Source organism: Brachionichthys hirsutus, chromosome 22, assembly GCF_040956055.1.
Source record: "Brachionichthys hirsutus isolate HB-005 chromosome 22, CSIRO-AGI_Bhir_v1, whole genome shotgun sequence".
Classification (NCBI taxonomy): Eukaryota; Metazoa; Chordata; class Actinopteri; order Lophiiformes; family Brachionichthyidae; genus Brachionichthys; species Brachionichthys hirsutus.
The window spans coordinates 6518315-6542037 of NC_090918.1; the positions used below are offsets into that span (position 1 = coordinate 6518315).

Consider the following 23723-nt stretch of genomic DNA (forward strand, 5'->3'; position numbering starts at 1 on the left):
AGATTAAAGGCACATAGATGGGGGGCGGGGGGGGGGGGGTCTGTATGTGTGGAATCGAGGAAGATGCATGATGGGAAATGCTCTATATTTAGAAGAGCCTTTTGTAAACGAACTAAAGGACTTGTAGTAAATCTATAACCGCTGATACAATCACACAATAGTCAGAGAAGCTCCGCTCTGTCACTGATCGTGTGTTTCGATCGACAGGAAGTGGAGAAAGGGCTGCGGAATCACTAATGAACTCTGACCTAGATAATGCATCGCTGCAGTTCAGGCCACCTTAACGTCATCACTGATGCTCGCACAGGACTGTTAGTTATTCAAATCCACTCCACGCAAAGAAGCGTGATCACATTTCTGTGAATGAAAACAGGGCCCGCCCAAGCCGAGGTCCGCGACACGCTGCTGCCACCTAGTGGTTAGGATGCATTTTGATGCATTTAAGTGTCTGATTTAAATATGGATGCTAATTTTTGCTGGTGTAGCAAAGATTCAGTGTTATTAGTCCATATTCTGCGTGGACTCAGTGATAATCTCATTTTTGTTTGCAGCGTTATGTCATACAGTAAACAGAGTAATGAATTATTCATATTCCTGGAATTGCTCAGCAGCGCATTTAGAGACGGTTGAGAGCCTGTATGAATGTGATTTAAGAGCTTGAGATGGCACCAGAGACTGATCCTAAAAATAAAATAAAAAAATAGACAACTGTTTATTACATTTGAAGATGATATGATAATCTGTGATTCAGGGAATGCTCTTATATCTACTGTAAAGGCTGATGTTTGGGCAGATGGGTGATCTTAATTAATACCCATGAAGTCACAACCGACGCGTGCTGCCTTTAAGTGCTGCAGGAAATTTGGAAACAACGTGTTTGTCTCTTGTGTGACAATTTAAAATAAAGCTCAGAGCGTTCTCCCTATTATTTATTCTATAACGTTTATAATTTCATGCCGGCGTGTCTATGTCTCGCCTAGAATGTATTTTTACTCTACACTTAGGTGTAGTAATGTAGACTTTTCCGGGCTGTACCTGAAGGCAGCAGTCACCGCGCACAGTGCAGGAGATACTTGCGCGGCTCAGGTTGGCTTTATTGTGCGGGCGCTGCGGGACAAGACAGAATGAATGTGTCCCTATAGACGGGTGAATCCGGACAGAGTGACTGATCATGGCCGGTCGGTGGCGAGACCCGGTAAAAACGACGCAAGCTCCCCCCCAACACCGGGAGACACCGGAGGAGACCGGGGACGCGGCGGAGCCGCTGCGGGAGCTGCCGCGCTGGATGCGGCTTTACTTCTACGGGATGCACGGCGTGACTCTGGACGTCCTGCTGTCCTCCCTGCAGCGTCTTGCGGGCCACCGGGACCCCAAACTGGTGGGCTTCTCCTCTCCGTTCCGGTGCGTCGCGCATTCGCTGAGCCACTTCGCGCTGGAGCAGGTCTACGCGCGGAAGCGGCGCTTCCGGGCTCTGCCTGCGGCGTTCCATCTCATCCTCTACCCGTCCGTCTACATCGGGCTGCAGATCCTGATCGGGAGCGTCGACGCGTCGGCCCGGCAGGTGGGGGCGGCTTCCGGCGCGCACCTGGCCGCGCATTACGTCCTGGCTCTCTATTTCTCTCAGGTGTTCCACAGGGGGCTGTCCGGGCTGCGTTATCGCCCCTCCTGCCCCGCCGACCCCCTGCGCGAACCCGTTCACGACGGGAGCGCGCTGCGCGGCCTCCCGGGCTTTGCGCACTTCTTGTTCTTCGGGATGCACGGCTTTCTGGACGAGGTGCTCTTCACGTCCGTCTTCAGCCTGGTGGAGACGCCCGATCGGAGCCCCGGCGGCTACACGTCGCTGTGGTCCTTCCTGATGTACGGGAGCTGCAGCTTCGTGGTGGAACGGCTCTACTATCATCTGCGCTTCGGCCGAGGCTGGGGGGCGCGCCGGCGGCTCCCCGTCTACATCTGCTTCATCTACACCTGGGAGTTCTCCTGGGGGCTGGTGCTGAGGCAGCTCGGCGCCTGCTCCTGGGACTACTCCCATTACCCTCACAACTTCATGGGGCTCGTCACCCTCCTCTACCTGCCGGGCTGGGTCTGCCTCAGTCTGTATCAGGACGTCCTGTCCGACGTCCTGCTCAGGATCAAGTGCGCCAAAGGTGTGAATGTGAGCAGGGACGATGAGGGACAGCTGGAGACAAAGGACAAACGACTTTGATTTGTCTTCGAGAGGTTTTAACACCGAGATTAGACCGAATCAGGAGAATGCACAGATTTTAATTCTAATAAACATATCACACTGATTTAAGGGGAGACAAATAAGGGACCAGTCCGGCCTTTAATCAAATCTCACAGCAGCCTATATCGGTGAGGATGTCTCCACGTTTAATGCACTTAGTAGTTCAGCAAGTCTGTTTACTTTGGGCTCCAGACAACATTTAAATGAATTCCTCCTCCGGTTATGTTTACTTGCAGTCCAATAGTTTTTAATGAACCCCAAAGAACAATTTTATTTTGTTGTTGTTGTTGTTGTTCTCTACAATTTTGCTTGAATTGCATGTACTGTCAGATCAAATTAGTTTCTAAAGTACTGGACATGTGTCCACGTCACTGATGGATGTTTCATGAAAGATCTATTTCTTGATGATTTCTTAGAATTTAGTTTTGGAATTGATTAATCGGCTTCAGTCGAAGCGAATGTAGCACCGACCTTTTTTTAAATCCACTTTTTATTTAGCATTCCTTCAAATAACACTGATTGTGTATGATGCAAAAAAGCGTAATTTGCTTTAAAGTGACCTTTTCATTCTTTATCAACTAATCAAACGTCACTAAAATACCTTGCACTGTGACAAAAGCCAGTTTGTGAAGTAACTGATCAAAGTACTTAATTTCATTACTTGAGTAAAAGTACAAACTAGTGAAATACTACTCCAATAAAACAAAAAAATTGACTTAAGCAAAAGTAAAGAAGTATTTTCTGTAGAAAATGAATGAATCATAATTTTGCAGCTTCAAAATAAATAAAGTTAGTTATACTTCTGAAGATGTGTTTTCGACTGTTCCTGTTCGCTTCCCGGCGGTTGAACTAATCCCGGCGTGAACCTGCGGTCTGCTCCTCTGCATGTCGACCACATCCTCGCTCCTCTCGCATTCAGGTGCGGCTGAAAGCGAACCAGCAGGATTCCGACGAGCCGAACCCTAAATACCTGAGCAGTCATCGACAGCCGCTCCTTAAAACCGGATTCTGTTCCCTGCCGGGCGGTTGATCCTGCAGCACGCATGCAGACCTGCTCCCTGGCCGTCTGGGATCTCCCCCTCCATGTTGTTCTGCGTTCTCTGCTGGGTCGCTTCCCTGCTCTTTGCTTGCTGAACATTGTGAGTTCCAGGCTGCGTATCGGTGTACAAGGTGGTTGTTCTTATCGGGTTGGACCTTTGCTAAGGGTGTAGCGCAGTCTGGAATGACAGTAGCTTAAATCAACAAAGCAGGAGACACAAAGGTCACGGTTGTGCGTTCCTGCTGTAGCAGGTCGTCAGGGAGCAACGTGGTTGTCGGTTCTGTGTCTCTTTTTCTTTTATTTGCATGCACAAATCAGATACAAATACCTGTCCTAGTGGGAATATTATTGTCGCAGCCATGGTAACATGTGAGTGTTTGAATAGGAATAAGAACAATCAGATCCATTTGAAATCTTTCTGGCTGTAGGATCAAAGTGTGGGAAGAGGAAGCAAAACGCTGTGCTACTCCCTGTGTCGTGTAAACAGAGAACAATCCTTTTTCCTGTTTGTCTAACCTGTCCACGCCACGGATCGACGAATTCTGCTGCACGACCATCTAATCTATCACTGAGGTATCAGCTGAGGCACTGGCGTATCAAGTTAACCTGCCATCAGTACGATGGAGGTCTGCAGGGTGACGTTAGCTGGCCGTCGTCGTCAGCCCCCCCCATCAGTATATTGATCTATAAGGATCAGATGTGTAAGGGGTTGCTACGTGAGGAAACAAGACAGGAGAGCGGTTACAAGTGAGCAGTGTGTCGTTACACCAAGAAACCAAACTCCCCTTCAAACCGGATCTCACTGAGGGGGTAACCGAAGGTGCGTCTAATCTGGAGAAGCGTTTGGGTGCTCACTAAGGAGTGGAATCTCTTCGAACGGGGCGTTCAATGACTGATTTATTAAGTAGGGTTGGTGAATGCTTGTCCAAGGGTTGCCTCGTGCTTCCTTTGCAAGAGACAAAGGTTTTATTTTTACTTCTCCAGACGTGATCAATAGAGCAACAGCGCTGCCACAACCAGGTCCGGTTACAAGTTCTAGTATCATAAAAAAATATAATCACAATATGCGAAGATTACCAAAAGATATATAGAAACATTTCTGCATGCTGACACGACGTAAAGTGTGTATAAATGGGTAGCAAGTCTTCCTCGTCATTAATCAATGTTTGCACCATGCACAATAACACACGATGGTATCTGAGTCGATATGCATCCAGTATGTGCGACCAGCGCTGAGCTCTATCCAGCTTTATCCAGAGTAACGCCGCCATCATGTGGTTGAACTCTGCACATCTTGCGAGTTCCCACAAAGTTCTGTGTTTTTAATTCATCTCTGCTTTTAATATTCCAAATGTTAACAGTTCCCAAATTCACCCAGAGGAAGATTACGCCACTCAAATCCATCAACATACGTATAGCATCACGTGGCACGACGGTTTTTTGCCTCGCTGTCTAGCCTCGTCGATCCTTTTGCAACCTCGGGCATTTTTCTCTTGACCTCTTGGGTGTTCTGACTCCAGCGTTGCATTTCTCCTTCAGTCACTGTCCGCCTCTGCATTTCATTATGCATCCAAGTCTTCATCATAACCCTAAACAAGATATTAGCAGCATTGCACACAGTTTGTGGCTTCTTTTTATTATTTTTATTCCGTTGAGGTGTGGAGAGGCCAAACTCATTAAATATTGACACAGAGGGTTTTGCCTTCCTCTGGGATTCAAAATCTAATATTCATGTTGTCTTCTTCCCTCCTCCTCTTGTAGCCTCAATTTCCTTGTTGTGGAAAATAGCTCAGAGGAAGATTTCACAAGGTATTGCTCCGGAGGTTGTTTCTCCCTTTGTACAAATCACCTCCAAAGAGGGACTTTTACATGCACTGAATACAACTCACACCTTTGGTTTGGTACTTTGTGCCTTGTTAATGAAAGATCAAAACATCAAATAAAAGTTCACCTTTCTATTTTTTTAACATATTTTCTTTTTTCTTTTTTAGATGTGTATTTACTTTATTTTTCCAAAACTTGTAAATCCAAGTCGAGGTGGGGGCCGCTGCTGTGTCTCAACCTGACAGTCAGGTTTTTCAAGTCTTACACAACTCATGTTTAAGAAAGGAAGCTAAACGTAAAGGAGCAGAGGAGTCTTAACGGAGAGTGTAAAAGCGCATGAATGGAAACTATTCCTTTATAAACTATGCATTGAAATATTATACATCCCCTTAACAGCAGTTTTACATTCATATTCCCAAATTGTACATACTTAAGGATTCCAATCGTGTACAATTTATTTGCACATGGAATTAACAAATGAAAAGGATCCAATTACAATTATTCACCTATAACATTTACAGACGATTAATAACGGAACAGATCTGCTGTTGCATTCGTCTTGAACTTTGCACGAATTACGCAGCAAAAATGTTTTTACAAGCTGCACCAATGTGCTCCCAAGTCCTTTTTATATCACTCATCCAAGAATGCAATCCCGTAAACTGCCCCATCCAGGAGCCTGACTGAGCATGTTGAGGATTACAAACACAATAAAGTGTGAGCTGTCTTGCCCTTTTTCAACTCGGTAGCCTCTAAATATATATATGTAATATATATGTTTGATTGAACTATGTAATATATATGTTTGATTGTTGAACGCAGTACATTACAGTCTGCTGTCAAAGGCCTAACATACATTTAAAACAATAAGGGTCGTGTTTTCTGTCACACACTGAAAGCTTTGAAGCATAATGCTCTAGTCCTAAGGGTATTTATTTACTTCACTTTTTTTATAGGCTATTTATAGTTTGTTGCAATGGAATCGAGAGGCCTGCGTATTTCACTTCTGGGGGAAACCATTGGAGGCTGTGTTACAGATCTGCAGCTGAGTTCTCTGGCACAGAAGCCTCTCTCCATCACCTGAGAAGAGGGAAATGATCGTTTCTGCTGAGCGCAGGCCGCGACCCTTTCAGGTGCGGACAGGTCGCAGCTCACTCGAAGCAGCGTTTTGCTCTTATCTTGGAAACTTGCACCTTATTTCTTATCTCCTCCCATTCGGCTCTCGCACACATTCCTGTCATAAAAAGCCACGGGCGAGCAGAGCCAAACCATTACAGGGACGGGATGGGGGGGGGGTCAGAAAACTGTAATTTCATTAAATAATTATTAAAATCTTTCTCTAATATGTATTAGGACGCATTTTCGTTCTACGAATACTTATTGATAGGAAGTGCACGGTTTCGCGTGTGGATACTTTCCCTTTGTGATTATGTGGGACACATAAAAATCTGGCACGCCCCCCCCCCCCCCCCAATCCCGGATAATAGACTCGTCCTCACGCTGCCATGTTGGATGGACCTGGCTCCGTGCTTTCAGGCGGCCGGACTTCCCAGGAAAGTTTTTACCTTGTGCCGTCTTTGCAGTTTCGACATTGTTCTGTAAGGGATCGGGAAATCACTTCGCATTCCCAAACGACTTATACTTTGGCGCACCTCGGTCTCGCGGGGCCCCCCCCGGAATAAACCGGACCGGTGTGAAGGGGGTCGCGGGAAGGCCACCGGATTGTTTATGTATCGTTTCGGATCCCGTATAACGAATTACAATCGGCGTACGCTTGATTAGTTTGATCGCCAATTATGAGCGGGCCACCGTCGCAACGGCGGCAGGCAAATGTCGGATCGATACTACTGACGCCACAGGAAAACGAATGTCTGTTCAACCACCTCGGCAGGAAATGCATCGTAAGTTTTTCCACAACAAATTGAACTATGACAGCAGGCTAAGAAAATGAGCTAATATTGCTAAGTTGTTTGCTAGCTTTGATGTGTAAATGGTGCGTTTGTGGCCTACGTTTCAGTGTCGTGATTTCGGGTTTTCCCCTGGAAAATATTAGAGACTTTTAACTGAGTAGGTTGGAGTGTTAATTATGGAGGCTCTTGGGGGGGGGGGGGGGGCAATGGCGAGGGACCCTTGTCCCGTTTGGAACGGTGGCCGCTGATACGCCTTCAACTTTCGGCTTGACACACCTGGAATCACGCTTGTACTTCCGAAATGCAAACGTCACTCAAACTACACGCAAGAAAGCCTAGCAGAAATAGCTAAGTTAGGACTAGCTTGGGTTTTTGGAGCTGCTAAAGCCATCAGTGGGAAGCAGGGCAGAGCATTTTTTCCTTTTTTGGGGGGGGGGGGGTTATTACATAACAGAACCTTGCTTGTTTTCGGGAAGTGTGTCCGCAGTGAAGAATGTGCCGACGAGACTTGGCAGAAGATAGTCGAGCTGACTAGCTAAAAATGCTCGCCAGGCACACAACCCACGAGAACATTAGCTTTCTGCACAATGTGCAATGTCACGAATCAATAGTGGGAGAAGCCCTGGCATTACTTTAGACTGTCAGCATCATATTTGCATGTGTTCATGTGTTCGACCTGTAGCTAGCCTCTTCTACCCAATATAAAGTGTTTAAATGGGGAAATCTGCAGCTTATTACCATACTTTTAAATGTTTGTTTTTACCTTTTCATAATCTTGCAGGACAGGTTATTTAATGTCTTTTTCTTTTTTCTTTTTTTACCAAGTGTTATTCAACAATTTCTGCACATCAGATGAATATTTAAAGACTTTCAGAGCAAACATGGACGCCTCCGGGGTTTGCCTTCATTTGTCGTCTCATTGGTCAAAGTAATGCTAGCATTTAGCTTGTGGTCGGATCAATGGTGGTCCAATAACGCAGCTGGTCTCCTGTGTGTTTGAACCTTTTCTCTTAGTTGTCCTGAAATGCTTTTTCCACCGTAAAGTTGGCTGATTTTGGGTTGTCGTCTCAAAAAGGTGTGTGTACTTTCCACATTTCCTCTCGGCACATTTATATCACCTGGAAGTCACGTCACACCTTCGCCTCTTATAGACAGACTTTGCAGATAAGATATTTTCCTTCTTGGGTGTGGCATGAAGTCAGATTTGCTCTGTAGATCAAGGTGACTTAGCATGCAGTAGAGGCAGAATCTTACAAATCTGCCTTCTTCTTCAGGCTTCCACTTGGCCTGTTCTCAGGTTACTTCCCCATACTGATCATAGTTCCCTCTAATTGTGTATTGTTCGGATCATGTGGCTGAGAGGAGCGGGAATGGCTCTTCCTCTGTGTCAGCGGTGCGCTGGATTTTCGCATGTTCACTTTAAAGAGTGCATCTCCTGTCTCATGACACTTGCCCCGCCCCTTTTCAGACGTGAACACACAGGTTGCTGAGGTGTGTCTCCCTGCACGTAACCTGCTGGAACAATCTCGTGACGTAGTGTTTTTTTTTTTTCTTTTTTTGCATTCGGGTAATCGTCTCACTGAGCAGGTGACACAGGTGGAGAAACGGGAACACGTCTGACATTATTGCCGTGTTTCTACGCACATCTTCGCATGCAGAGAGCGTTGGGAATCCAACGGCGTATATGAGTCTGTGGGGGGGGGGGGGGGGGGGGCGAAGAGACGGGCATTGTTTGTCTCCTAGACCCGTCCAATTAGAATTCCCATCGGAGAGTTTAGTAACTGACTGATTTTGTGTCATGCAATGTGCTTATTATGCAGCACATCCGAGTTTCTCAGCTCTGCTTCCTCTGAAGATGAGCCGCAGACTTCTCGAGTTGCTCCTTTTTCATATTACTCATATCACTTCGAGGTAGCCAAAGCTCCGTTTGCCGTTTTTGATGCGATGATGGCAAATGTTCTGTCCAGCTTTATTGCTTTGGACTGCCCTTCAGTATCGCTGCTATAAAACAGACTGCTGTCAGCCTTCTGCTTTGAATAAAAGCCACCCGTGCATGGAGAGAGCGAGGCGTGCAGCTCCACCATGCATTACTCATTAGTATTCTTTCTGCTGTTTCCACCATCTCCAACACTGTCTGACTGTGCAAAGGGTCCAGTTCGGCGTGTGTGTGTGTGTGTGTGTGTGTGTCAATCCCGTCCGACAGGAAGTCCCGTGGTCGAACCTCCTCCGGTGATTTGGTGCTGTCGAAGTAGAACACGATTCCTCCACTTCGCCTCCTGTCTGGCTTCTCCCCTTTCCCTGTTTTCACTTCACCTCCACTGTTCTCTCGTTCGGGTCTCCTGCTTAAGTGTTGCTTTGCTTCAGATCGATGTTATTCCACGCATTCGTCCCGCGAACAAATATGCCGGCGTTCTCTGCGCTATTTGGTTGTGATCTCGAGTCGAGAGTCGGATTGCATTTCGTCCCCAACATCAACGTCGGCCCAAAAGACGCAAGTCGCCTCTAGCCCGGCCGCGTTGACGGCGGTTTAAAGGGTGGTTAGTCAGCTCCGTAGGCTAGTAGCTAGCATGCAGGACCGGCTCTGCAAGGTTCTGATCGCCGCTAGGGCAGCTGCTTGGTGTGTACTTTGTCTAACACAGTTTCAGACTCGTGGCGGTCGTCTTCTACCTGGGGGGTGGTTATAATGATTCAGTTTGATAACTGATCAAACACTGGAGTCTGGAGATCGCTTCAGGTTGTGTGCGGTATCACTAAGATCAATATTGGACCTGGAAACGAGAGCTTGCTGTCAGCTTTGGGTGATTTTATATATTCCATAAAAAGTTGTGTGACGATGAGGCTTTTTTTTTTACCGCCGCCGTTTATCTGTCCGTCAGCTACATAACGTAAAAACATTACGGACGGATCTTGATGAAATAAATGGGGAAGCCTTCACTCGACATCAGTTGCAGTTGTGGGACGATCTTGACCGCGGAGCGTCCGTCTCTCTGTCTTCCCAGACGTTATGTTCGGCGGTGGTCCAGGTCTTCACAGCAGAGCGGAACACCAGCTGGAGCAAGAGGTGCTGCGGCGTGGCGTGTCTGGTCAAAGACAACCCGAGCCGCTCCTACTTCGTCAGGGTCTTTGACATCAGGGTAGGTACCGCGGCGTGCTGCGTGGTTTGGGGTCTGACCTGCCGCGTTAACCTTTGCGTTCTTCTAACCGAGGCCCGAATCGCGTCCTTCATCCGGCCTGCTCTCTGTGTTTCCTCCAGGATGGGAAGACGTTGTTTGAACAGGAGCTGTACAGCAGCTTCAGCATTTCCCTCCCCAAACCGTACTTCGTCACGTTCTCCGGAGACGTGAGTTCCCGTCGTTTCTTTTTATCCATCCCGTAGAAGGACGTGGCATGTATTTATGGTGAAATTACACACATTTCTGTTCTGTGTGTGTGTGTGTGTGTGTGTGTGACAGACGTGTCAGGTGGGTCTGAACTTTGCCAGCGAGGAGGAGACGAAGCGTTTCCGCGGTCACGTCGCAGAACTGATCGGGAGAAGACAGAGGAAATCTGGTACCGGCTTCCTAGCGCTGCTTCTGACTTAACATCATTCTGACTGCTATGTGTTTTTAGAGTTTGTCTCAAGTGTGTGTGTGCGTGTGTGTGTGTGTGCGTGTGTGTGTGTGCGTGTGTGTGTGTGCGTGTGTGTGTGTGTGTGTGTGTGTGTGTGTGCGTGCGTGTGTGTGCTGGTGTGTGTGTGTGCGTGCGTGCGTGTGTGTGTGTGTGTGTGTGTGCGTGCGTGCGTGTGTGTGTGCTGGTGTGCGTGTGTGTGTGTGTGTGCTGGTGTGTGTGTGTGTGCGCGTGTGCGTGTGTGTGTGTGTGTGCTGGTGTGTGTGTGTGTGTGTGCGTGCGTGTGTGTGTGTGCGTGCGTGTGTGCGTGCGTGCGTGTGTGTGTGTGTGCGTGTGTGTGTGTGTGTGTGTGTGTGTCCGTGCTTTGAGTGTTCGTGTTGGGATGCATTCCGAGCTTTATTGTTGGCGCTCCTTTCCTCTCACTTTCCTCGTCCCTCCCTCGATTAGACCGCCTGTCCTGCTGCTTCCTCTTCCGCGGGTCGTTTCCCGAACCCTTCAGAGCGTCGCTCTTTCATCTTTCCCTTTCAGCACCTCTGCTTTGGGTGCTTATCTTTCCCCTGAAGACTCAACTCGGCACTTTTGCGTGCCGGTCCGTGTCCTTCTCGAGTCGCTGATATATTCCCTGTCCTCTGCTCGCCGGCGGGAGCTGGTGTCTGATTCCTAAACGTGCTAACAGAAACCCTTCTTGCTCAATCCTGTTGTTACCGACCGATAAACTCTCTTCTCTTTGTGCGCTCCAACACAATCTCACATGTCACTAACACAACCCGACGCGTCGGCGCAGGACTGTATTGATTTCATGTGTGTTGTCTGTGTTCACAGAGAAGAGACGCGACCCTTCAAATGGTATGTTTGGTTTTGTGTTTCTGTTTTTTTTTACCGTCTTCCTGTCAGAAATAAACCGACCATAAATAGAACTATTATATAACTTTTTTACATTTTGCTCTGCTTCCCTTTGCCTCTTTAGACTTACTGCCTTATTGTTCCCACTTCAAATTAAAAGCGCTCTAGCATTCCAGTGAATGGACGACCTCGATTCCTTTTGTTGTGGCGCAGTACTCGGCGTAACGCTGTGCATTAAAGACAGGAAGGTTTTAAAAGGTCTGGAGGGCATTTGAAGATGCTAACGGAAGCTAAGGTACTAGCTAGATGAGGATATGAAATATACGACACGAACTCAGACCCGCATCCATAGTGAGAAAACCTGCCCATCCTGCAACGTTAAGACGGAGAGCTGTTCATTATGCGTTATTTATTTGTTCGGGTCGACCAGCACCAGCTTTTAATCGACAGTTTCTATCTCGGGTAGTTTGTTTCTTAACAAGAGCATCTCCTGGATGAATTGGTTCATTTCCAAAAGGTTTCCTCTCCCTCCCTTCCCTCCCCTCGTCTCTCCATCTGTCCCACTCTCTCTTCCTGTTTCCACGTCACAGCTCTGCTGCCAGCGTTCACACTTGCTCTTTCTCTGTTCTGCCCTTTTCTTCTTCATCATTTAATAGTATGTTTCTCTCTCTCTTTTTTTTTTTTTATCTGTGTCTGCCTCGAATGCTGCATTCTCTCTCCCCCGCTCACCCATCAGATTCATCATGTTTTCAGAAGCCACTGAGATTACTGTGGGATTATGCATAGAACGGTTTTAATGGTTACATAAAATCCAGCTCTAAATCCGGAATGATTTGCTGGGATTAGATGTATTCGTATGTTTTGCATGGAGGAGGAGGAGGAGGAGGAGGAGGAGGAGGAGGAGGAGGCAGCAGTGGCAGTAAACCAATGGGAGCATGACAATCTGACGTCAAGTGCAAAGCGAATGCTTCGGACCCAAAGCATGGAGATCCCAGATGAAAATAAAGCGGAGACACAAATCTGTCTCAGAAGAAACCGATGTGATGGAAGGAATGCCGGAGGAAGAGTAAGCTGGGCAGCGGGCTGACTTAAATGTCCTCTGCTGGACGTCTTCCTCCTCTGCGTACGGAACTCGGACCGTTGCTCCAAGTCCATCACAAGTTCTTGGAAGGAATCCTTGCCGAGTGAGGACGACGCTGTATTTCTTTCCTGGTTGAGACAGAGGTCCTCCCAATCTTTCCTTGGCGTCTCCGTCCGAGCCGTCCACTTCGTGCCCGGTTAGATGCTGCGATGATGTTCTGCACCACCTTCCTGTCCGCGCCGTCCGAGGACCTTAACTGTGAGGGCGGCGGAGGAAGAGGAGCGGTATCGGACGGAGGCTTCGGCCCAGGGCGCTGCCTGTCCTCCTTGCACTGCCTGGTGCTCCCGCAGGACGAACTGTCTGAACTGACCTCCCGGCTCCCCGTGGCCCCCGAAGAGCGAGCTCGCCAAGCGTTTTTGGATGTCGGTGCGACCACCTGCGGAGCAAGGGGTGGTGGGTGCGTTTGGGACGGGAGGAGAACGCGGCGCGGTCGGTCGGCCTCGCCTCCGTGCAGAAATGCTTCCCGAAGTCTCTGTAGTGAGAGCGCTAAAGGTACGAGCTGCACCTGCGGCGCCGGGAGAAGGGATTTGACCTTAAATTGACGGACTGAAATGTTGGCGGCCTTCCGTGTGCCGTTGCGGCGCCGATTTGTTGAACGGCTCTGTTTGTTCCGCTTTGCTTTCCTACATGAACCCTAACTTCCTTGGAATCTCTCCAGGCCCGTCGCTGCCGATGGCCACGGTCGACATCAAGAACCCGGAGATCAGCGACGTCCGCTTCCTCCACCACAACAACAACAACACTCAGATGAATAACGTCGTGCACCCCCCCTTACCCAAGCGGGAGAAAAAGGCCAAGGGCAAGAAGAAGAGGTTGACCAAGGCGGACATCGGCACGCCGAGCAACTTCCAGTGAGTTTCCGCCGTCGCCCGTGGCGTCGGGTCGGGTCGGGTTCCGTTGAGGAGTCTAAACTTCTGTAGCTGGCGTGTTTCTATTTAGGCGCCCCGTAAGATGCCCTTAGTTGGTACCCGACCAGCGACGATGGTCCAGCTGGATCAGTCCCGGCTCCCGTTCGGTACCAGGACTCTAAGTTTCAGCCGGAGTGGCGCTTTAAAGTCATCTCGCCTGTAGATGGCGCTGCATTATAAAATTCACAATGCTCATTTGAACAGCTGATCTTTCCACAGAGGCCTTATATGGTCGTTATGCTCATGTGATTTGTTGTATTAAACATGTACATGTTGACCTAGAAACGGTCACATGACTGCCGGTCTGAGTTTACAGTCGACATCCGGCAGGATATAAATCCATGCTGTCCGTATTCCCAATCCAATCCTATAAAGTCCGCTTTGATTGGTAAAGCATAAAAAACCTGCGCTGTGCTTTCAGGAAAGGTCCCGGACCACATGCTTAGTCCTTTAATGAGATGCTGCAGATTAGCAACGAGCCCTCTGGGTAAAAGGAGAGCGAAACGGGTCACTGTCGCTTTCACAGCGGTTCAATCGACCCCAAGATGGTGGTTCCGTTCGCTTTCTCCTGTCATGTGACCTCACATGTGATCTCACCCCTTTCACAGGCACATTGGGCACGTAGGATGGGATCCGAACACAGGCTTCGATGTAAGTGTTAACACGAGAATGTCATGTTAGCATGCGTCCCTTCGGCTCGGGAATGTTAAGCCTGAGATTTTTAGACGGACAAGGATCGACCTACATCTGTGTAATCCATGGACCCGTTCCCAAAAAGAAAAAATCATCAGTCAGGGGTCGGGGGACTTACCCCGTCTGTAAATGAAAGGTAAAATCTAGATTTGGCTTCATTAATGTCATGTTTTCAAGGACTAGGATTGATTTCTAAGGGGAGACGTCGGTCGGAAAGATCCCGCTCGGCTTTCCGATCGTCGGAGTCGATTCACAAATGGGTAGGGAAAGGAATATCGGTCTTCCCGCCTGCAGCTCTCTCTTCATTTGTTTGTGTCCTTAACTCGGCACAGCAGCTGGAACGTGTAACACGCATAATAATAGATGGACGCAGTTGATAGTTTCACCCCTCTCCACTAGGGGGCAGCATAAAGACGAGTCTGTTGGTCCATCCTCACGTTCAACTATTGTCGAGGGATGCCTTCCAAAAGAAGACCATGATATCCATCCCATCGACTATGGCTTCCTCTTTTTAATAACTAAGGAGCCCGTAACGATCCAGAATTAGACTTTCCACTGCCCCCCCCCCCTTGTCTTCTATCTTCAGCTGAACAACTTGGACCCGGAGCTGAAGAACCTGTTCGATATGTGCGGCATCTCAGATGCTCAGCTGAAGGACAAAGAGACCTCGAAGGTCATCTACGAATTCATCGAGAAGAAAGGCGGCGTGGAGGCCGTCAAGGACGAGCTTCGGAGACAAGGTACCGTCACGGTGACGCCGCCCGGCGGGTTTCAGTGAGGAGCTCTGGTACCGTAACGTAACCGGTGTGGTTCCACCCCTCAGGTCCGCCCAGGTGGAGCGGTAGGTTCCGACGCATGCCGGGTTGGGTTGTAGAATGCAGCTGAAGTGTGCGGCTGTTTGTTTTTCTGTGTTGTTTGTTTGCTGACTCAGCAGCATTACTAAAACTGGAGGCACAAAAAACAACAACGCAGGATTTATCCTTTAATTTCCTCCGTTACAGTTTGTGTTTGGAACGACGTTGAACATGAGGAGTGGTTTAATTACGTTTGGGAGATACTCGATCATTGGATCGATCGGTTGTGACCGCCCGGATCCTCCAGCTGTCCGTTCGTAACAATTTAATCAGTCGTGATTGGCTGCCAGGTCTGATGATCTTTTTTTCCTTCCAGCTCCTCCCCCTCCTCCATCCAGAGGTGGCCCCCCTCCTCCACCTCCACACCACACCTCAGCCCCTCCTCCGCCTCCTCCTGCCCGAGGACGAGGGGCCCCGCCCCCGCCCCCGCCCTCTCGAGCTCCTAACTCTGCGCCACCTCCTCCCCCTCCATCTCGACCCGGCGTGTCCGCTCCGCCCCCTCCCCCGCCCAGTCGAGGATCCCTCCCACCTCCGCCGGCACACTCCTCGATCCCTGTGGCGCCCCCGCCGCCGCCTCCTCCACCCCAGGGCGGTGCTGGCGGGCCGCCCCCTCCCCCTCCTCCTCCCCCGCCCCCTGGCCCTCCGCCCCCTGCGCCGCCGCTGTCCTCGGAGGCTGACGGCGGTTCGGGGGGGAAGTCGGCGCTGCTGAGTCAGATCCGAGAAGGCGCCCACCTGAAGAAGGTGGAGCAGAAGGAGAAGGAGCGGCCGGTGTCCAGCACGGGCAGAGACGCTCTCCTGGGCCAGATCCGACAGGGAATCCAGCTCAAGCCGGTCAGCAGTCGTCCGCCTCGCGCACGCCGCACCCGTCGCTCACCTGTCCATAAAGCCCCACGCTGTTCCTGTCTTACAGAGGGACGACGCCAGCGACTCGACGCCGTCCACCCCGGCGCCGTCAGCAGGCATCGTTGGAGCCCTGATGGAGGTGATGCAGAAACGGAGCAAGGCGATTCACTCCTCAGGTACGAACGAGCAGGAAGGTTCTCCATCAGTTTCTTCTTCGCCTCCGTCATCCTCATTCCTCCTCCTCCTCCGCAGACGAAGACGACGACGACGAAGACGACGAGGACTTTGATGATGACGACGAATGGGAGGACTAGCGATATTTTCTTTTACCTATCTATTTTTCGTTCTTTTTTTTTTTGGCCCCTCCCGAACTCCATTAAAAATAGTTCTTGTCTTTGGTAAAAATAAATCTTTAATTTCAAAATTATAAATGTAAATGTTCTATCGATGTATATTTTTGTTGCCTTTATGCTTTTTTTTTTTTATTCATCTGTGCAATACCTCATTTAATCTGTAAATGTTTGTCTTTCTTTTCATCAGTCACTCGTTCTTGTGTTTCTTTTTAAATGTGTTCTAATCCCCCCCCCCCCAATCCGAAACTCTTCGGTCTTCCATCAGCTGTCACGTGACCCGTAGAATCCAAGGTGGGTTTCTCAATCCCTCGTTGCTTTTGGTCGGCGACGGAAAGGGGGAGGGGCTTCAGAAATCCTCGCTTCATTCGTCATTGTTTTTCAGGAGGGAAAAAGAAATGAACTATTTTCATACCCAATTTAGACGCTCTTTATTTTTACTTACTCAAATTATCTTGGTCCGAGCACTCATATTTTCTTAAAACAAAAGGAAAAAAACGGAAAAATGCTCTTTTTGGAATATTTGCCTTCGTTCGCTGTCGAGTGTAAATTTGCTGAAGAGTTTGAGTCTCGCTATATTTTTTTTGCACAGATTGAGAGACTGCGTGAATACAGGACAGTTTCAGGTCTATCAGTAATGAACAGTAACCCACACTACTACGGCACACAGGGAGGTGGCCTACGCCGTGTCATCCGGGCTACCTGCTGGGAATTTAAGCTTTTCCTTTTCTTGGTCACACTACAGATTTGTTGAAATTGTTCTTCCATTTTTATTTTTTATTTTTTTTAACTGTAGGAATGCAGTATTAATAAAACACTGTTGGAATCAGGTCATTAATCATTTAGAGCTTTGGAAATAAATACTTCTTACTTTTACCCACCAGATGCTAATAATGAGTCCTTAAGATAAGTTACTTGAAGTCCAAAGTTTAAAAAAAAAGATTTCAGTAATTCCTGTCTTGTTGATTTAAAATTCCATTTTTCAGCCAAAATAGTTTATTTTTTTATTTTTTATTCCAGGTTAGCACATAATTACAAAATAATAAAAACCTAGTTGTGTATCTTCAATACAGTATAAGGCAACACTAACGGTGTGATCGTGCTGAACCCATCTAAGCTAGCTGGAATAAAGCAAGAAAACAGCTCTTGGTTGTGACGATGAAGGGACAATGCTATATGTTAGCACTACATAGCTAAAAAGCATTTTTTAGCTTTTTGGCTAAAGCAAATAAAAAACTAGCCATGACGCAAACTTCTGTCGGAAACTCGGATGTTATTGATGCCAATCCTTATCAATAAGGCTTCAAAAATAAACTTGCAATGTACACTCCAATAAAAGGTTCATATTTACATACTTTGGTATTTGGGGTTGTTTTTTTTGTCCTTCCCATCTTTTTCACAGAACCTAATGTTTCTGATTGACCCATCCGCACTGCATTCGTGCTTTGTTGTGTAAGAGTCCAGTGTGTAATCCCACTGTGTGTGTGTGTTTGCCAGTGTGTGCGTGATGAATGCGTCGCTTGAAATGGAAGGCCGAACAGGGAGTTGGAAGCGTCTGGACACAGCTGTGTGTGGGATTATCGCCGGTTCGACTGCTACCATTTCACCCCCCCCCCCCCAGCCAGGTAGAAATGAACGAGGCACCGGGGTTTCTTTGTCAGGGTGAGCATCGGCCGACCACCTGTGTGAATTCATATTTACATCAAGACCATAAAATGTCTCAAATTTACTAACCCTATGCCCTCCGGGAGTAAAGGAAAAAGGTCGGGGCCTAAGAACTGTTTGTCCAGTGACACTTTTACTGTCGGGCACGATAACGGCCAAAAACAGTTCCACGGTTATTTTGAGCAGGTGTGCACCGAGCTCGGCTGACCCTGTATCAGTTAGATTTAAATCTGGATTAAGGTTGGGTTACGATCCCCATCATCCTACATGTAGGTACGCCAACATGCAAATTCCCCACGTCTGGATTCAACCCTCAGGTCAGAGGTCAAACGTGGAGTTGTTGGATTCCTTTGTTGTTACCGATGAGTCTCTAAACGGAGTAAAAACAGTCCACATACACTCCGACAGGCATCGTAAACATCAAATGGCTATATTTAGAATTCAACACCACCAACACCAATTATATTTACAATTTTACAAGAAAACGGTGAATTAGAAAACTTCAGTACAGTCAACTCAAAATTAAAATACAATTTTTTTAATTAATGCGTTAAAAACTTGAGCATAAGTAAAAGGGAAAGCAAATATCCAAGTTTCCCGTACGTTTTCTTCCTCTCGGTTCATGAGGAATTCAGTTTCCCGCTCCTCAGGACTCACGCACACGTTTTCACCTTGTCATTTTCATTTTTTGTCGGTCACTGCGTCGCCGTGACGACACAGACTCCCCAGTTTCCGCATCAACAAAGATACCCTTTTATTTGTTTGGGGTATTATTGGAGATAATGCGGGAGCTCAACCTGGAAAACAAATAATGCTGCGTCAGTTCTGCGTGCAAGCTGGGAGAAAAAAAATCCAAAGTATTCAAGGAATTCTAGGAAATCTTGTGAACATAGATCGGAATGAAATAAATGGACAGAAGTCTTATTCATGACTGAGAAACATCAAAGTTTGCATTTACGACCGAGAGGCTTGGACGGATACAAGAATGCAGCTTTCGAACCGCACTTCCCTTCAAATGAATTCCCTTCATTTTCAGAAGTAAAGCCAATTTTTGTGCGACATCAGGAACAAATAGTTGCTTAATTACAACTTTTACTGGCCGAATTAATTTTTTTACTTCCCAATATTAGACAAGGCAAAGTTGAAACATTTAGGAAATACTTCTCGACAACATGCAGATGACAATATGTCTGTTTTAACACCGTACGTGACAGCAACTCTTAGCTTAGCTTAGCTAATCGGAAACAGGAGGAACAACCTCAAACATGTTTCTGCTTGGGTTAATCAATTTGTGTTAAAGGTTTTAATATTTACACATAGAATAATGCCCTCAGTGATGTGAACAGATGAAGTGTTAGCGGGCTTTTGTTGCCGTTTGCGGGCTGTTGTCACGGTAATGCGTCATATCTGCCTTTATCGCAGCCCGACCGAACAGTTTCTATTAATACCTGCGCTAAGTGGCTGGAATTTCACAGCTAGGCGACCTAGTCGTCCGAGGGCAGAGCCAGTTTTCCACTTCAGCCAAGGTAACGCTTCATAATAACAACAAATGAAAAAAAAAGTTCAGACGTATTCGTTCCATGTAGGAAGAGGATGCTGTTATGAAAATTTACATTTGTCCATCCCTCTATCAACTCATCTTCCTCTTTAAGCGAGGACATTATCATCCAGCAGGAAAGTTGATCTTTCAGCCTGGTGCAGGTTCAGATCTGTTTTATGCAACGATTGTGTGTTTTTTTTAAGTTCTGATGTGCCCAAAAATACACCGAAACTTAAAAGAAACCAACATAAATTGTTTTTTTTTTTACTTCTTTAATTTCTGATTTCAAAACCATTGATGCTAATGCTAAAGCTAAGCATCGACCAATATGTCAGATTATATTTACAATTGATATTTGAATCCGTTTTCTTACATTTTTACTTGTTGGCTTTGTGGGATGACTTTCTCTCTGGCTGTAAAAGCCTTGCGATTATACCACAGCACGGGGGGGGGGGGAGTCACTCTATATCCTGCCCACCCTGGCGTAGAGACGGAACATAGCACGTTGGCCACGGAGGTGACTCAGAGTCTGTGTCATCGTTGTCTAAATTTAACTTCCGACTGTTCGGTTTGAATTAAGCGTTTGTTCAGGACGAGCATTTATTTTATATTTTGTTCTCTCACTGTATTTCTAGCCTGGTGCAACATTGAGGTGACGATGCCACTTAATAACCCTTTGTGCAAGATTGGAAATAAAAAACGGCCAATTATGCATCACATGACATCTATTTAAAGATCCGTGTTTCTGCACGAATTCCTCCGCTCACCTGTTTCAAACCGCTGACGCTGCTGCTGCGGATGGATTCCATCAACTGGTCATGGGCTGACCTCATCGGCGTGGACGGCCTGCTGCCCTCCTCCACCCTCCTCTCCATCGACACGGGCCTCAGCGCGTTCTTGAGCTCCCTCAGGATGGTGGTCGTCTCGTCTTTGCCCGACGCCTTCAGCTTCTCCTTCTTGGCCTTTTTGCCTTTCGTCTTCGCCGCCTTCTTGCTGCCAACCTCGTGCTTCTTAATGACCTCGGCGATCACCCTGGTGGGCTTCTTCTCCCGCCGGGGAGGAGGTGGGGGAGGTGGAGGCAGAGGAGGAGGAGGAGGAGGAGGTGGAGGTGGAGCAGGAGGAGTCTGCTTTTTGGGGATTTTAGGTGAGGACCACGGAGAGGCTCTGGGTGAGCTGCAAGGCGATGAATGTGGAGTTCTTTTCTGGAGATGGAGGAAGAGGAAAGAAAGCTGCAAATCAATCCCATGAATTTAGAATCCAGCTTTTTTGCTGCCTTCAAATGGGATAGCATTATTAGCAGCTGGAATGTTTAACAGGCATTTTACTTAAAATGTCTGTTAAACACTTAAAGGGTGAGAAAGTTACATTTTAATTTTTAATTAATGTCTTTAATTAATGAATTGGTTGTAAGCAGACTTAAAGGCAAACGCATCATCATCATCGGGCCAGACTAATTGGAAATGTCTCTTCTCGTGTTTAAGAAAACTACCAGCGCAGTGGTTCTGGGGTTCACCGCTCCCTGTGGCGCCCCCTGCTGCTGCTGCCTCTGCTCCTGCAGTCGTTTCTGTCGCTGCCGGTCCTGGTTCCTGGTGAGGATCCCCGTCATGCTCATCCTCGGGCCGGGCAAGTTGAACTGGTAGCCCAGCTTGATCAGGGTGTAGTTTTCCCTAAGCAGCTTCACCATTTCCATCTCTACCTGCGGGTTAAAGGAACAGAGTCACTCGGCCACGCCTTTCTTAAGAAGGCGGGGGGGGGGAAAGACACCTCCTGCCCAACTGTGCTTGTTTTGTGAAGGAAGTGCAAGAGGAGAACGAACCTGACCGCCGCACATGTGTCTCTGGTTGTGGAAGCGCAGCTCCGTCAGGGTGTTGTTTCCTGGAAGCGCTTGGACCAGCGCCATCACGCCCTTCCCAGTCACATAGTTGGACTCTATATTCAGGCTGACGATGGACGAGTTCTCCCTCAGCATCTTGGCGATGGCCAGCGCCACGGGGTCGTCGGCTCGGGTGTTCGCAAGACTGAAGACACGCACGTGTGCGTTAGACGTCAGGGCTTCGGCAAATCGGATGAGGGTGTCCTAAGGAGAAGAAGAAAACCAGTTTGGATGCTTACGTTTTCTAGAACAAAGAGAATTTGTCAGCAGAAACAGAGGCTCTACGACACCTCAATGTTTGGGATTGTGTTGAACTCGTAACCATGGCTACCTTTATTTAACCACAGCAAGATGCCTGGTTCTAAAAACAAACGCACACGAGCAAAAAGGTTACTCCACAGGGACGCTGACTCGTGCTATCGCTGATGAAGCCAATCGCAACGCTTGTGTGACCCTTTCATCTCCCTTTCATCTCCCTTTCATCTCCGCTCGTACCTGCGAGACGTCGTCAATGTTGTTGAGGTTGACCTCAGTGAGTTTGGGGTCATCGCTAAGGACTCGCTGCAGAGCGTCGTCGACAACAGTCGGGTTTCCAGTTGCGTTCGGGTCGACAGGCGGAGGGGGAGGAGTCAGTCTCATAGGCTCCACCTTCTGCGGCTTCAGGAGCGTCGGCGCGTCGGCCCGTGGCGTCGACTCCCCCGGATCCTTTGAGGGTCCGGGTTTTAATTTATTATCTCGTTCTTCCTCCTCTTCTTCTTCGTCTTCCTCCTCCTCCTCCTCCGTTACAGCTTCCTCCTCTTCTTCACTCTCCTCCCCCTCCTCCTCTTCATCCTCTTCCTCGTCTTCATCTGTTTGCTCCTTTTCCTTCTCATTTTCAACGTCTTTCTCATCCTCTCCGCTGCTGTTTCCTTCTGTCACACCCTCCTCGTCTTCCTCTTCTTTATCCTGTGAAAAAAACTACTTCTTATTAATTGTTGGAAATTTTAAAGACTTTATTATGACTTTTACTAGCAGCTAGTACTTTAACCTTTAAAGTAATCTGTCATGAGTTCTCCCTGCCGGCACGACAAGCGAGCCGGCTTTACCTCTACATTTTATTTGAGCGCCTTCACTGACCGCTTTGGAGCTTCCTCCGCATATCTCGTCCTCCAGCAGACGACGAGTCTCATTCTCCCAGTACTTCATGAGGGAATCCCTGCTAAACGTTCCCGTTGGGGACTTGTCCGTCTGGTCTCTCTGTCGGAGTCCGATGGGCACGTTGGCATCGGGGTCGATGTCGGCCAGCTCCTTTTCCAACTCGGCCAGCTCTTCGGGGCTGAGGGAAGCCAAGAGCTCGTCCTCGTCAACATCTTCGTACTTGCTAAGCTCTCGACGGTACCCAAAAAAGCTCATGGCCCAAGCCTGGTTAGTTCGGACGAGTCAGTTCTGGCTTGGGTGTCGGTTTTAATGTCAACCCCAAAGTGAAGTAGCCGTGTGGGGTGGAGGTTCCGACTGAAGACCGGGTCCGCGTTGAGGCTGCTGGAGATCCACAACTCAAAAGCCAGGTGGGGGTGATCCTCTCCAGGCGAAGCCAGTTGGACATGCTGGTCCCAGTGCTTCTGATGCGAGCCTGCTCCGGTCTGAACCAGATCTATCCTGGCCTTGGTGTCCTCCCCCCCACTTTAATCTCCCCAGCTGCTGTTGAGGCCTTAAGAGAGGGCTCAGAGGGGAACGTACCAAAGTGCGGGGCCCATGATGCAGGGTCTTTTTTGGGAGGCGCTGCTCCGAGAGCCACAAAAAGCATGTGAGCTCAGATGTGTCACCGCGGCCTGAGTGCCTTTTGTTCCTGGCCCAAGAATACCGACGGTAGACAGATCAACGAGGTCCTGTCAGAGAACGGCATGTCAGTCAGCAGAGCGCTAATGGCACGCCGTCCGTTGTTATTGTCAGTTGATCCGGACAGTTAATAAACTGGGAGAGATTCTCATTGAGAGGCAGGAGGTGTGTAGAACCTCTCGTGAAAAACACGGACCTTTTGGAGTCGTGATGAAGAAAGGAATCACAGCAGATCCAAGGGTTTTCCCGGGAAGAGAATGAGGGGCATGAAACAGATCGGCTGACTCGTCTCCTGTTTTATTTTGTAATTGCCATAAACAATTATCTTCACTTCATTCGCTTTTATTTTCTAATGTAAATGAGAACTTGAGTCCATGTTTCCAGATCCAGCTGCGTCTCACAGGTCTGTCTCCATTGTCGGATACGGCGCTCACGTCCCCACCTAGTGGAGGAGAGGGAGAATGCAACAATAATCATTTACGTTCCTTCGCTTGAAAAAATATTTACCTCAGGAGAAAATTAGTAACTGTCTTAAAAGTCATTTTGCTCTGTAGTCCCAGCATATACCAAAATATTTTATCTGCAAATCATTAAT

The 23723-nt window shown here is 48.1% G+C and overlaps 3 protein-coding genes across 3 annotated transcripts; 2 read left to right on the forward strand and 1 right to left on the reverse strand.

Moving 5' to 3' along the window:
• The first annotated feature begins 1171 nt into the window (after positions 1 to 1171).
• tmem229a (transmembrane protein 229A) lies at positions 1172 to 2203 on the forward strand. The gene has a single exon (XM_068755551.1). The coding sequence runs from the start codon at positions 1172 to 1174 to the stop codon at positions 2201 to 2203; it is 1032 nt and encodes a 343-aa protein (XP_068611652.1).
• Positions 2204 to 6598: 4395 nt separating this feature from the next.
• On the forward strand, positions 6599 to 17714 carry waslb (WASP like actin nucleation promoting factor b). The gene is made up of 12 exons (XM_068755148.1): positions 6599 to 6988; positions 9997 to 10131; positions 10251 to 10337; positions 10450 to 10546; positions 11426 to 11449; positions 13246 to 13438; positions 14104 to 14146; positions 14775 to 14928; positions 15012 to 15029; positions 15359 to 15873; positions 15953 to 16061; positions 16138 to 17714. The coding sequence occupies exons 1-12, from the start codon at positions 6884 to 6886 to the stop codon at positions 16197 to 16199; spliced, it is 1542 nt and encodes a 513-aa protein (XP_068611249.1). The 5' UTR covers positions 6599 to 6883; the 3' UTR covers positions 16200 to 17714.
• A 600-nt stretch (positions 17715 to 18314) lies between these two features.
• Positions 18315 to 22755, reverse strand: lmod2b (leiomodin 2 (cardiac) b). Its single transcript, XM_068755114.1, has 6 exons — positions 22430 to 22755; positions 21809 to 22258; positions 21257 to 21517; positions 20930 to 21136; positions 20208 to 20642; positions 18315 to 18697 (listed from the first exon to the last, which is right to left on the reverse strand). Exons 1-6 carry the CDS (start codon positions 22703 to 22705, stop codon positions 18671 to 18673), a joined length of 1656 nt encoding a protein of 551 aa, XP_068611215.1. The 5' UTR covers positions 22706 to 22755; the 3' UTR covers positions 18315 to 18670.
• Positions 22756 to 23723: the final 968 nt, after the last annotated feature.